At 46.7% G+C, this 14,410-nt stretch overlaps 1 protein-coding gene across 3 annotated transcripts in view; it reads left to right on the top strand.

The window, feature by feature from the left end:
- Positions 1 to 14,410, top strand: part of LOC120993044 (venom serine protease inhibitor-like) — a 242,274-nt gene that overhangs the window by 191,330 nt on the left and 36,534 nt on the right. Inside the window, exons 1-3 of one of the 3 annotated variants that reach the window (XM_040421704.1) lie at positions 13,620 to 13,649; positions 13,745 to 13,799; positions 13,974 to 14,006. The exons of the other annotated variants lie outside the window; for them this stretch is intronic. Coding sequence (XP_040277638.1) covers positions 13,763 to 13,799; positions 13,974 to 14,006 — 70 coding nt within the window. The 5' untranslated portion in view covers positions 13,620 to 13,649; positions 13,745 to 13,762. Of the gene's footprint in view, positions 1 to 13,619; positions 13,650 to 13,744; positions 13,800 to 13,973; positions 14,007 to 14,410 lie in introns of those variants that run through there. 3 annotated transcript variants of the gene reach the window in all.

The raw sequence follows: 14,410 nt of genomic DNA, 5'->3' as shown, positions 1-14,410 counted from the left end.
TGCTGATTACTGGGTGGCCACGCTGCTGGATCCCCGTTACAAGGACAACGTACAGTCCTTAATTCCGTCACTGGAGCATGATCGTAAGATGCGCGAGTACAAGCTCACGCTGGTAGACGCGCTGCTGGTGGCATTCCCACCTGACAGCGGGGGCACAGTGGAAGCACAAGGCGAAGGCAGAGGACGAGGAAGAGGTCGCCAACGCAGCTGGGGCACCGCCAGCACCTCAGAAGGCAGGGTTAGCAGGGCTGAAATGTGGAAAAGCTTTGTCAGCACGTCACAACAACCAGCACCACCAGCTGATATGGAACGTCTTAGCAGGAGGCAGCAATTCACTAACATGGTGGAGCAGTATGTGTGCACACGCCTACACGTACTGAATGACGGGTCTGCCCCCTTCAACTTCTGGGTCTCCAAATTGGGCATATGGCCTGAGCTTGCCCTTTATGCCTTGGATGTGCTGGCCTGCCCTGCAGCCAGTGTATTATCTGAATGAGTGTTTAGCACGGCACGGAGCGTCATCACAGACAAGCGCAGCCGCCTGTCCACAGCCAATGTGGACAAGCTCACGTTCATTAAAATGAACTAGGCATGGATCCCTCAGGACTTGTCCATACCTTGTGCAGAATAGACATGAATACCGGCTCTAACCAGCCATTGTTATACTGCAGCGCAATTGCTCATTCTTGTATTTTGGAAATTTCACACTCTTTTAGAGCGTACCCTATTATTATTTTTTTAATAATTAAAACCAAAAACCTGTGTTGGCTACCACATCCTCCTCCACCGCCGCTTCCACCTACACCGCTACGTCCACCGCCTCCTTAAACTACTACTCCATATGGAACTCCACCTCATAAATTTAATTATTTTTTTTTATTTGTATGTATTTTATTTTATATCATTTCACTACTTTGTTAGTTACATTTTCTGGTGATTTTCAGAAATGTTTGGGTGTATAGGTCCACTGCTATACTAAGTAGACAGGTTTAAAAAAAAATTTAAAATTGTCATTTACATTTTAGCGTGAAATGAACCAATTTTTTGGTGTATAGTACCACTGCTATACCTAGTAGGCCGGTAAAAAAATAAAAATAAATGTCATTTGCATTTTCGGATGAAATTCACGAATTTAGGGGTGTGATGTGCCACTGCTATACCTAGTAGTCCGGTAAAAAATAAAAATAAATGTTATTTACATTTTAGGGTAAAATTCACCAATTTTTGGGTGTATAGTACCACTGCTATACCTAGTAGGCCAGAAAAAATATATAAATAAAATGTAATTTACAGTTTCGGGTGAAATTCACCAATTTTTGGGTATATAGTACCACTGCTATACCTAGTAGGCCGGTAAAAAAAAAAATGTTAATTGCATTTTCGGGTGAAATTCACAAATTTTTGGGTGTGATGTACCACTGCTATACCTAGTAGGCCGGTAAACAAAAAAAAAATGTCAATTACATTTTTGGGTGAAATTCACCAATTTTGGGGTATATAGTACCACTGCTATACCTAGAAAGACCTATACAATTAGAAGTGAATAAACCCCTGCTCTGCATAGGTGACAGGGAATAAAATTTCTGAAATGCTTCTTTAATTGATGCGCGCCACCTCCTTTGATTCAATGCTTAAACTTAACCGCCTCCGGACCGCCTAACGCAGGATCGCGTTCCGGAGGCGGCAGCCTGGCGCGGAGTCACGCATATATGCGTCATCTCGCGAGACGCGAGATTTCCTGTGAACGCGCGCACACAGGCGCGCGCGTTCACAGGATCGGAAGGTAAGAGAGTGGATCTCCAGCCTATCAGCGGCGATCGTTCGCTGGCAGGCTGGAGATGCGATTTTTTAAACCCCTAACAGGTATATTAGACGCTGTTTTGATAACAGCGTCTAATATACCGGCTACCTGGTCCTCTGGTGGACCCGTAATGTATAGTGACACGGACCCGAACCCGAACATTTTCGTAAAAGTCCGTGTTCGGGTTCGGTGTTCGGCGCTTTCTTGGTGCATTTTGAAAGGCTGCAAAGCAGCCAATCAACAAGCGTCATACTACTTGCCCCAAGAGGCCATCACAGCCTTGCCTACTATTGGCATGGCTGTGATTGGCCAGTGCACCATGTGACCCAGCCTCTATATAAGCTTGGGTCACGTTGCGCTGCACGTCACTCTGCTGATTGAAGCATAGGGCGAGATTAGGCAGTGATTAACTCCTCCAAAAGACTTCATTCTGTGATCGATCTGCAGCTGTGGATCATTGAAGTGCTAATATTGACTTGCTCACTTTTTTGAGGCTGCCCAGAGCGTTTTTAGATCACTTTTTTCTGGGGTGATCGGCAGCCATTTTGTGACTTGTGGTGCGCCAGCACAAGCTATCACCAAGTGTATTTAACCATCAACAGTGTGGTTATTTTGTGCTATATCCTACATCAGCTGCAGGCTGAGCCTGTGTCACCGAAGTGCATTTAACCATCAACAGTCTGGTTATTTTTTGGCCATATACTACATCAGCTGCAGGCTGAGCCTGTGTCACCGAAGTGCATTTAACCATCAACAGTGTGGTTATTTTTTAGCCATATACTACATCTGGTGCAGGCTGAGCCTGTGTCACCCAAGTGCATTTAACCATCAACAGTGTGGTTATTTTTTGGCCATATACTACATCAGGGGCAAGTTGAGCCTGTCACCCAGCGCCTAAAAAATAGACCTGACATTTCTATTCAACCAAATCTGTACTGTTTTAGCTGGTCAAGTTATTTGTAGTGACCGTAAAAGCACAGTTTTTGTTCTGGGTTGAAAAACTATTCCCAAATTTGCCATTCTCAAAATAACTAGTTTCTGGTATATGAGGCCTACTTGAAATCTTTCCCAAAAAGGATATCTTACATTGAAGGTACTGATAGTGTCATTCAGAAAAACCTAAGACACACGCTACCGTGCATATAGAAGTCTGATTCTGAGATTAAACCTTAACCTGTCACACAGTGCAAAAAAAAACAGGTCTCACATTTCTATTCAAGCAAATCTGTACTGTTTTAGCTGGTCAAGTTATTTGTAGTGACCGTAAAAGCACTTTTTTTTTTCTGGGTTGAAAAACTATTCCCAAATTTGCCATTCTCAAAATTGTGGTGAACGGGAACCATGAGGAAAACATCTAATAAGGGACGCGGACGCGGACGTGGACATTTTCGTGGTGGTGTTAGTGGACCTTCTGGTGCTGGGAGAGGACGTGGCCGTTCTGCCACAGCCACACGTCCTAGTGTACCAACTACCTCAGGTCCCAGTAGCCGCCAGAATTTACAGGGATATTTGGTGGGGCCCAATGCCGTTCTAAGGATGGTAAGGCCTGAGCAGGTACAGGCATTAGTCAATTGGGTGGCCGACAGTGCATCCAGCACGTTCACATTATCTCCCACCCAGTCTTCTGCAGAAAGCGCACAGATGGCGCATGAAAACCAAGCCCATCAGTCTGTCACATCACCCCCATGCATATCAGGGAAACTGTCTGAGCCTCAAGTTATGCAGCAGTCTCTTATGCTGTTTGAAGACTCTGCTGCCAGGGTTTCCCAAGGGCATCCACCTAGCTCTTCACCAGGGGTGGAAGAGATAGAATGCACTAACGCACAACCACTTATGTTTCCTGATGATGAGGACATGGGAATACCACCTCAGCACGTCTCTGATGATGACGAAACACAGGTGCCAACTGCTGCGTCTTTCTGCAGTGTGCAGACTGAACAGGAGGTCAGGGATCAAGACTGGGTGGAAGACGATGCAGGGGACGATGAGGTCCTAGACCCCACATGGAATGAAGGTCGTGCCACTGAATTTCACAGTAAGGAGGAAGAGGCAGTGGTGAGACCGAGCCAACAGCGTAGCAAAAGAGGGAGCAGTGGGCAAAATCAGAACACCCGCCGCCAAGAGACTCCGCCTGCTACTGACCGCCGCCATCTGGGACCGAGCACCCCAAAGGCAGCTTCAAGGAGTTCCCTGGCATGGCACTTCTTCAAACAATGTGCTGACGACAAGACCCGAGTGGTTTGCACGCTGTGCCATCAGAGCCTGAAGCAAGGCATTAATGTTCTGAACCTTAGCACAACCTGCATGACCAGGCACCTGCATGCAAAGCATGAACTGCAGTGGAGTAAACACCTTAAAAACAAGAAAGTCACTCAGGCTCCCCCTGCTGCCTCTTCTGCTGCTGCCGCCTCGGCCTCTTCTGCTGCTGCCGCCGCCTCGGTCTCTTCTGCTGCTGCTGCCGCTGCCTCGGCCTCTTCCTCTGCCTCTGGAGGAACGTTGGCACCTGCCGCCCAGCAAACATGGGATGTACCACCAACACCACCACCTGCGTCACCAAGCATCTCAACCATGTCACACGGCAGCGTTCAGCTCTCCATCTCACAAACATTTGAGAGAAAGCGTAAATTCCCACCTAGCCACCCTCGATCCCTGGCCCATTTCTAAAGTACTGGCCTATGAAAAGCTGTCATTTAGGCTGGTGGACACACACAGCTTCAAACAGCTCATGTCGCTTGCTGTCCCACAGTATGTTGTTCCCAGCCGCCACTACTTCTCCAAGAGAGCCGTGCCTTCCCTGCACAAACAAGTGTCCGATAAAATCAAGTGTGCACTGGTCAACGCCATCTGTGGCAAGGTCCACCTAACCACAGATACGTGGACCAGTAAGCACGGCCAGGGACGCTATATCTCCCTAACTGCACACTGGGTAAATGTAGTGGCGGCTGGGCCCCAGGCGGAGAGCTGTTTGGCGCACGTCCTTCCGCCGCCAAGGATCGCAGGGCAACATTCTTTGCCTCCTGTCTCCTCCTCCTCCTACTCAGCTTCCTCCTCCTCTTCTTCCACCTGCTCATCCTGTCAGCCACACACCTTTACCACCAACTTCAGCACAGCCCGGGGTAAACGTCAGCAGGCCATTCTGAAACTCATATGTTTGGGGGACAGGCCCCACACCGCACAGGAGTTGTGGCGGGGTATAGAACAACAGACCGACGAGTGGTTGCTGCCGGTGAGCCTCAAGCCCGGCCTGGTGTTGTGCGATAATGGACGAAATCTCTTTGCAGCTCTGAGACTAGCCGGTTTGACGCACATCCCTTGCCTGGCGCATGTGCTGAATTTGGTGGTGCAGAAGTTCATTCGCAACTACCCCGACATGTCAGAGCTGCTGCATAAAGTGCGGGCCGTCTGTTCGCCCTTCCGGCGTTCACACCCTGCCGCTGCTTGCCTGTCTGCGCTAAAGCGTAACTTCGGCCTTCCCGCTCACCGCCTCATATGCGACGTACCCACCAGGTGGAACTCCACCTTGCATATGCTGGACAGACTGTGCGAGCAGCAGCAGGCCATAGTGGAGTTTCAGCTGCAGCACGCACGGGTCAGTCGCAATGTGGATCAGACACACTTCACCACCAATGACTGGGCCTCCATGCGAGACCTGTGTTCCCTGTTGCGCTGTTTCGAGTACTCCACCAACATGGCCAGTGGCGATAACGCCGTTATCAGCGTTACAATACCACTTCTATGTCTCCTTGAGAAAACACTTAGGGCGATGATGGAAGAGGAGGTGGCCCAGGAGGAAGAGGAGGAAGAGGGGTCATTTTTAGCACTTTCAGGCCAGTCTCTTCGAAGTGACTCAGAGGGAGGTTTTTTGCAACACCAGAGGCCAGGTACAAATGTGGCCAGACAGGGCCCACTACTGGAGGACGAGGAGGACGAGGATGAGGAGGAGGTGGAGGAGGATGAGGATGAAGCATGTTCACAGCGGGGTGGCACCCAAAGCAGCTCGGGCCCATCACTGGTGCGTGGCTGGGGGGAAACACAGGACGATGACGATACGCCTCCCACAGAGGATAGCTTGTCCTTACCTCTGGGCAGCCTGGCACACATGAGCGACTACATGCTGCAGTGCCTGCGCAACGACAGCAGAGTTGCCCACATTTTAACGTGTGCGGACTACTGGGTTGCCACCCTGCTGGATCCCTGGTACAAAGACAATGTGCCCACCTTACTTCCTACACTGGAGCGTGATAGGAAGATGCGCGAGTACAAGCGCACGTTGGTAGACGCGCTACTGAGAGCATTCCCTAATGTCACAGGGGAACCAGTGGAAGCCCAAGGCGAAGGCAGAGGAGGAGCAAGAGGTCGCCAACGCAGCTGTGTCACGGCCAACTCCTCTGAGGGCAGGGTTAGCATGGCAGAGATGTGGAAAAGTTTTGTCACCACGCCACAGCTAACTGCACCACCACCTGATACGGAACGTGTTAGCAGGAGGCAACATTTCAATAACATGGTGGAACAGTACCTGTGCACACCCCTCCACGTACTGACTGATGGTTCGGCCCCATTCAACTTCTGGGTCTCCAAATTGTCCACGTGGCCAGAGCTAGCCTTTTATGCCTTGGAGGTGCTGGCCTGCCCGGCGGCCAGCGTTTTGTCTGAACGTGTATTCAGCACGGCAGGGGGCGTCATTACAGACAAACGCAGCCGCCTGTCTACAGCCAATGTGGACAAGCTGACGTTCATAAAAATGAACCAGGCATGAATCCCACAGGACCTGTCCATCCCTTGTGCAGATTAGATATTAACTACCTCCCCTTAACAATATATTATTCTACTCCAGGGCACTTCCTCATTCAATACTATTTTTAATTTCATTTTACCATTATATTGCGGGGCAACCCAAAGTTGAATGAACCTCTCCTCTGTCTGGGTGCCGGGGCCTAAATGTGTGACAGTGGCCTGTTCCAGTGGTGGGTGACGTGAAGCCTGATTCTCTGCTATGACATGAAGACTTATTCTGTGCTGACATGAAGCCAGATTCACTGTTACGCGACCTCTCTCCTCTGCCTGGGTCTAAATATGTGACAGTGGCCTGTTCCAGTGGTGGGTGACGTGAAGCCTGATTCTCTGCTATGACATGAAGACAGATTCTGCGCTGACATAAGGCCAGATTCTCTGTTACGGGACCGCTCTCCTCTGTCTGGGTGCAGGGGCCTAAATGTGTGACAGTGGCCTGTTCCAGTGGTGGGTGACGTGAAGCCTGATTCTCTGCTATGACATGAAGACAGATTCTGCGCTGACATAAGGCCAGATTCTCTGTTACGGGACCGCTCTCCTCTGTCTGGGTGCCGGAGCCTAAATGTGTGACAGTGGCCTGTTCCAGTGGTGGGTGACGTGAAGCCTGATTCTCTGCTATGACATGAAGACAGATTCTGTGCTGACATCAGGCCATATTCTCTGTTACGGGACCTCTCTCCTCGGTCTGGGTGTCGGGGCCTAAATGTGTGACAGTGGCCTGTTCCAGTGGTGGGTGACGTGAAGCCTGATTCTCTGCTATGACATGAAGACTGATTCTGTGCTGACATAAGGCCAGATTCTCTGTTACGCGACCTCTCTCCTCTGCCTGGGTGCCAGGGCCTAAATGTGTGACAGTGGCCTGTTTCAGTGGTGGGTGACGTGAAGCCTGATTCTCTGCTATGACATGAAGACAGATTCTGTGCTGACATAAGGCCAGATTCTCTGTTACGCGACATCTCTCCTCTGCCTGGGTGCCTGGGCCTAAATGTGTGACAGTGGCCTGTTCCAGTGGTGGGTGACGTGAAGCTTGATTCTCTGCTATGACATGAAGACAGATTCTGCGTTGACATAAGGCCAGATTCTCTGTTACGCGACCTCTCTCCTCTGCCTGGGTTCCTGGGCCTAAATGTGTGACAGTGGCCTGTTCCAGTGGTGGGTGACGTGAAGCCTGATTCTCTGCTATGACATGAAGACAGATTCTGTGCTGACATAAGGCCAGATTCTCTGTTACGCGACCTCTCTCCTCTGCCTGGGTGCCTAGGCCTAAATGTGTGACAGTGGCCTGTTCCAGTGGTGGGTGACGTGAAGCTTGATTCTCTGCTATGACATGAAGACAGATTCTGCGTTGACATAAGGCCAGATTCTCTGTTACGGGACCGCTCTCCTCTGTCTGGGTGCCGGGGCCTAAATGTGTGACAGTGGCCTGTTCCAGTGGTGGGTGACGTGAAGCCTGATTCTCTGCTATGACATGAAGACAGATTCTGTGCTGACATGAAGCCAGATTCTCTGCTATGGCATGAAGAGACTGATTCTGTGCTGACATGAAGCCAGATTCTTTGCTATGGCATGAAGAGACTGATTCTCTCCTGACGTGAAGCCAGATTCTCTGCTATGGGACCTCTGTCCAATTGATATTGGGTCATTTTTATTTGTTTAATTTTTATTTTAATTCATTTCCCTATCCACATTTGTTTGCAGGGAATTTACCTACATGTTGCTGCCTTTTGCAGCCCTCTAGCTCTTTCCTGGGCTGTTTTACAGCCTTTTTAGTGCCCAAAAGTTCGGGTCCCCATTGACTTCAATGGGGTTCGGGTTCGGGACGAAGTTCGGTTCGGGTTCGGATCCCGAACCCGAACATTTCCGGGAAGTTCGGCCGAACTTCTCGAACCCGAACATCCAGGTGTTCGCTCAACTCTACTCACTATGCCCATCAGCAAATACCTTGGGGTGTCTTCTTTCCAAAATGGGGTCACTTGTGGGGTTGTTATACTGCCCTGGCATTCTAGGGGCCCAAATGTGTGGTAAGTAGTTTGAAATCAAAATGTGTAAAAAATGGCAGGTGAAATCCAAAAGGTGCTCTTTGGAATGTGGGCCCCTTTGCCCACCTAGGCTGCAAAAAAGAGTCACACATGTGGTATCTCCGTACTCAGGAGAAGTTGGGCAATGTGTTTTGGGGTGTCATTTTACATATACCCATGCTGGGTGAGAGACATATCTTGGCAAAAGACAACTTTTCCCATTTTTTTATACAAAGTTGGCATTTGACCAAGATATTTATCTCACCCAGCATGGGTATATGTAAAATGACACCCCAAAACACATTACCCAACTTCTCCTGAGTACGGAGATTCCAGATGTGTGACACTTTTTTGCAGCCTAGGTAGGCAAAGGGGCCCACATTCCAAAGAGCACCTTTCGTATTTCACCGGCCATTTTTTACACATTTTGATTTCAAACTACTTACCACACATTTGGGCCCCTAGAATGCCAGGGCAGTATAACTACCCCACAAGTGACCCCATTTTGGAAAGAAGACACCCCAAGGTATTCGCTGATGGGCATAGTGAGTTCATAGAAGTTTTTATTTTTTGTCACAAGTTAGTGGAATATGAGACTTTGTAAGAAAAAAAAAAGAAAAAATCATCATTTTCCACTAACTTGTGACAAAAAATAAAAAGTTCTATAAACTCACTATGCCCATCAGCGAATACCTTAGGGTGTCTACTTTCTGAAATGGGGTCATTTGTGGGGTGTTTGTACTGTCTGGGCATTGTAGAACCTCAGGAAACATGACAGATGCTCAGAAAGTCAGAGCTGCTTCAAAAAGCGGAAATTCACATTTTTGGACCATAGTTTGTAAACGCTCTAACTTTTACCCAAACCATTTTTTTTTACCCAAACATTTTATTTTTATCAAAGACATGTAGAACAATAAATTTTGAGAAAAATGTATATATGGATGTCGTTTTTTTTGCAAAATTTTACAACTGAAAGTGAAAAATGACATTTTTTTGCAAAAAAATCGTTAAATTTCAATTAATAACAAAAAAAGTAAAAATGTCAGCAGCAATGAAATACCACCAAATGAAAGCTCTATTAGTGAGAAGAAAAGGAGGTAAAATTAATTTGGGTGGTAAGTTGCATGACCGAGCAATAAACGGTTAAAGTAGGGTAGGTCAGAAGTGTAAAAAGTGGCCTGGTCATTAAGGGTGTTTAAGCTATAGGGGCTGAGGTGGTTAAACAAGTTGTACCACATTTGCACTTCAATACTTTGTCCCACATTTCCGCTATACTCTTTTGACCAACATTTGCGCCTCAATTGCTTTCCCCACATTTCTGCTCGATCCCAATTTTTTTAAATAAATTTATCTCCCTTAAATTTGGTCTCTTTTTCTCACGCTCCCTCTCCGGCCTGGAACCCTGATTCCCCGCCACCCGTGATCACCATGGTAGGCGCATAAAAAGACATCGAAAGTTGATAGAGCAGATATCAAATTGGATCGTGAACATCATGGGGACATGTGACATGGTGGAGCAGTAAGTATGCACACGCCTACACAAACTAACTGACAGGGGTCAGCCCCTGCAACTTCTGGGTCTCCAAATTGGGCACATGGCCTGAGCTTGCACTTTACGCCTTGGAGGTGCTGGCCTTCCCTGCAGCCAGTGTATTGTCTGAACGTGTGTTTAGCACGACTGGAGGGTTATATTTCCCAATGTTTTGGGGTGTACCCTAATTTAAAAAAATATAAATAAATTTTAAACCAAAAAGCAGTGTAGGCTACCTCCTCCTCCATCGCCCCTTCCACCTACACCGCCACATCCACCACCTCCTCAACCTCCTACTCCATATGAACCTCTTCCTCCTAGATCAAGATATTTATTTATTTATTTTCACGTTATTTTAAGTAATTTGGCACTTGCCATGCTCTTAACCACATTTTAACAACATTTGCAGCCCTCTAGCCCTTTCCATTACATTTTTACAGCCATTTTAGTGCTCAAAAGATCAGGTCCCCATTGACTTCAATAGGGTTCGGGTTCCGGGTCTAGTTCGGGTCCCGAACTCGAACTTTTTTCCGAAGTTCGGCCGAACCCGAACATCCAGGTGTCCGCTCAACTCTATTAGTGACGTCAAGACTAAAGATGATGGAGAACTGGAGCTAGAAACCATCAATCAATAGACACAGGGGGCTTAGCTGTAATAGTCTCCAATGATAGGTTACAGCCAATTGGGCAATTGCAAATGAGTTTAGCAGTGGTGTCAACTCGCCATATCCCCTCTTCCTCTTGAAGACAACCTATAGCAGTAAAACATACAGTGAAGGGGCAATAATCCTACTTGAAAACTGCATCAAACACAGTTTGATTTTACATGAACTTGTAATTAGGAAGGGGGGGGGGGGTCATTTTAAGTTAAATAACAAATGTTAAGTCTTATAAAAGACCAATTTGTGGTTTGGAAACAGGAAACTTTTTAGCTTGAGGCAAAATCCACCTGAGCAAACGACCAGACAGCTCCATCCAAGATGAAGAACACACTTGTGAAATGTACATGGATCGTCAGGCCCTGAATGAGGGACCTGCCAGACATTTATACCAAATGTTCAGTAGAATACAAACAACATTGCAGAAAAGTTTAACCATCGCTTTGCAGGTGCAGCAGGGTATAGTTAAGAAGATCAGGTAAAAAAATAGAAAGCAATAGCAGGGTTGGATTGAAACTGGAATAGCAGAGTTGAATTTGTAGGGCAGACCTGAAAAAGCCATCCAAGTCAAAACACATTTATGAGGGAGTCTGTTTGTGACAGCCTCCTAACTATCATGTATCAGTTATAGCATGGTTTCCTCATATGTAGTGATGGGCGTGCATCAAAGTGCTCGCGTGCTCGGGTGCTCTGGCCGAACACATCACGATTTGGGTTGAGCGAACCCGAATTGTAAAGTTCGGGTTCGTACTGAACTTTACAGTGTTCGGCACCCGAACCTGGGCCCGAACATTTCAGTAAAAGTTCGGGTTCGGTGTTCGGGTAATATTAATATACCATCGGATCAGAGTTTTCACCAATCCGATGGTATATTTTAACTTGAAGCGTCCCCATCACCATGGGAACGCCTCTATGTTAGAATATACCATTGAATTTGAGTTAGATCGTGAAAACTCAGATCCGACAGTATATTCTAACACAGAGGCATTCCCATAGTGATGGGGACGCTTCAAGTTAGAATATACTGAGAACTGTGGACATAACGGACCCCTGCTGCCTGGCAGCACCTGATCTTTTACAGGGGGCTGTGATCCGCACAATTAACCCCTTTAAGAGATCGGATGCTGCCAGGCAGCAGGGGCCAGACCCCCCTCCCTCCCCAGTATTAAAATCATTGGTGGCCAGTGCAGCCACACAATTAACCCCTCAGGTGCCGCATGTTATATCGGAAAATAATAAAGTGAAGTTCGGGTCCTCATTGACTTCAATGGGGTTCGGGTTTGGGTCCAAGTTCGGATCAAGTTCGGGTCCCGAACCCGAACTTTTTTTTAAAGTTCGCCTAACTCCCCGAACTTGAACATCTAGGTGTTCGCTCAACTCTAATCACGATGCTTGTGTGTTCTACCAAGCACCTGAGCACAATGTAAGTCAATGGGAGAACCCCAGGCACCCTCTTCTCGGAAGAGGAGAAGGTGTCTGGTTCCCAAAAAAACTGCCAGCTTTTTCGGATCTGAGTTTTCACTATTGTGAAAACTCAGATCCGATAGTATATTCTAACACAGAGATGTTCCCATGGTGATGGGGACGCTTGAAGTTAGAATATACCAACAGGCACATACATACCGGCCCACTGCTGCCCGACTCTCCTTCTTCTGAAAACTCACAGGTCTATGCAGCGCATTGCTGAAGGCATATGCCTTCAGCAATGCGCTGCATAGACCTGTGAGTTTTCAGAAGAAAGAGAGCCCGGCGGCGACAGCGCAGGTGAGTAAATGCTGCTGAGTGACTAACTGACCATGGCAGCCAGGACTTCAGTAGCATCCTGGCTGCCATGGTAACCGATCCGAGCCCGGCCATTACACTGGGACTCCGATCAGAACTGCTGCTGCCACCAATGATGTGGGGGGAGGGGGACCCTGCGGCCACTGCCACCAATGATTTTAATACTGAGGGGGCTAGGGCGCACTGGCCACCAATGATTTTAATACTGGGGGGCGCACTGCTGCCCGGGGGCACTTAACCTTTGACAGGGTGCTGTGATCCGTGCAATTAACCCACACCTGAGGGGTTAATTGCGTGGATCACAGCGCCCTGTCAGAGGTCGGATGCCGCCAGGCATCAGGGGAACTGTATGTACGCGCCTGTTGGTATATTATAACTTCAAGTGTCCCCATCACCATGGGAACGCCTCTGTGTTAGAATATACCATCGGATCTGAGTTTTCACGATAGTGAAAACTCAGATCCGAAAAAGCTGGCTGTTTTTTTGGGAACCAGACACCTTCTCTTCTTCCGAGAAGAGGGTGCCTGGGGTTCTCCCATTGACTTACATTGTGCTTAATGGCACACGAGCACATGCAGTGTTCGGCCGAATACTCATCTGAACGCGAACATGGCAATGCTCGAGCCGAACACCAGTTCGGCTGAGCATGCTCGCTTATCTCTACTAATATGGGGAACAGGGTGGCACTACAGCCTCCTCACACCCTTGTTGATGCAATTACTGATGCACAGGGAAGAGAAAGAATTTGCACATTCTGTTTTAGCAATTATTTGGCTCAGAGTCTAATTACACCTATTAGGTAATGCATTGTCTAACTAAATATGGATTGTCTAACTAAACTCCTGATGAATATCTGCATTTATTACTGAGAGATGAGAAATCTTAGAATTGGCTTCAGTCCATAAGATGTCATAAACAGCCAAAATGTTTAATTAGTCCCACCTTGAGGAAGCCTATAAAAATGTTCCAAAAAATTCTGATTGGCTCCTGCACAGAAGAGAAGAGCTATAAATTCTGAAGGATCATCTTCTCATTTTAATAATCTCCTGAGGATCATTCACTGACAGGTAACGTGCATATCCATTTAATTTGTTTGGTGTATAATCTATTTGAAATATTAAATCTTAGTATCTTACGCTTTTTAACTTTTTGAATTCAAAAGGCACAAACTTCTGCAGTGATGGCCACAATGAAGACTCTTCTGTTGTTTTGCTCAGGTATTACAAGAATTAAAAAAATAACATTTGAAAACATTCATAGATGTGTATTACAATAGATATTAATACATGATTATATTCAATTTTTTATTCTAACTTTCTAGACATGATTTTCTTTAGTGATTTTTGGAAACAAATGTTGACAAAAAGTTAACCTATTTTTTTTTGTTTTAGTGATTTCTTTAGGCTTTCTTTACGGTGTACAAGGTGAGTGAAGTTGAATATGTATTTATTGCTTAAGAGATGGGTTCACAGATAGTTTTTTTTGCACCTGCATTTTTTTTTTGTAACATCGCTAGCTCCAGATGTTAGTTTAATGTCTATGACAAATATGAAATGCAAGAAACATTAGAAATCTTTATGCTACTTTTTGTTCATTGAATGACATTTCGTTTCCTTTATGGCTTTTTTATTTTAGAAAAATGCAGCATGCTGGAGCTCTTGGCACTTTTTTTTAAAATCACCTTTACTTTACATATAAAATGGCATTAGGAAAATGTTAGTGGTAAGGAAGACTGTCCCAGATTTACTGAAATTAAAGATGGTATAAGCTTAGAAATGTTGTCTAGACCTGTAACAGATTTATCCTAGGGCTTAGGCTCGATGATAAA

This window comes from Bufo bufo, chromosome 1 (genome assembly GCF_905171765.1).
Source record: "Bufo bufo chromosome 1, aBufBuf1.1, whole genome shotgun sequence".
In the NCBI taxonomy this organism is placed as follows: domain Eukaryota; kingdom Metazoa; phylum Chordata; class Amphibia; order Anura; family Bufonidae; genus Bufo; species Bufo bufo.
Note: the sequence above shows the minus strand (reverse complement) of the source record. Positions and strands in the feature narration are given on the sequence as shown.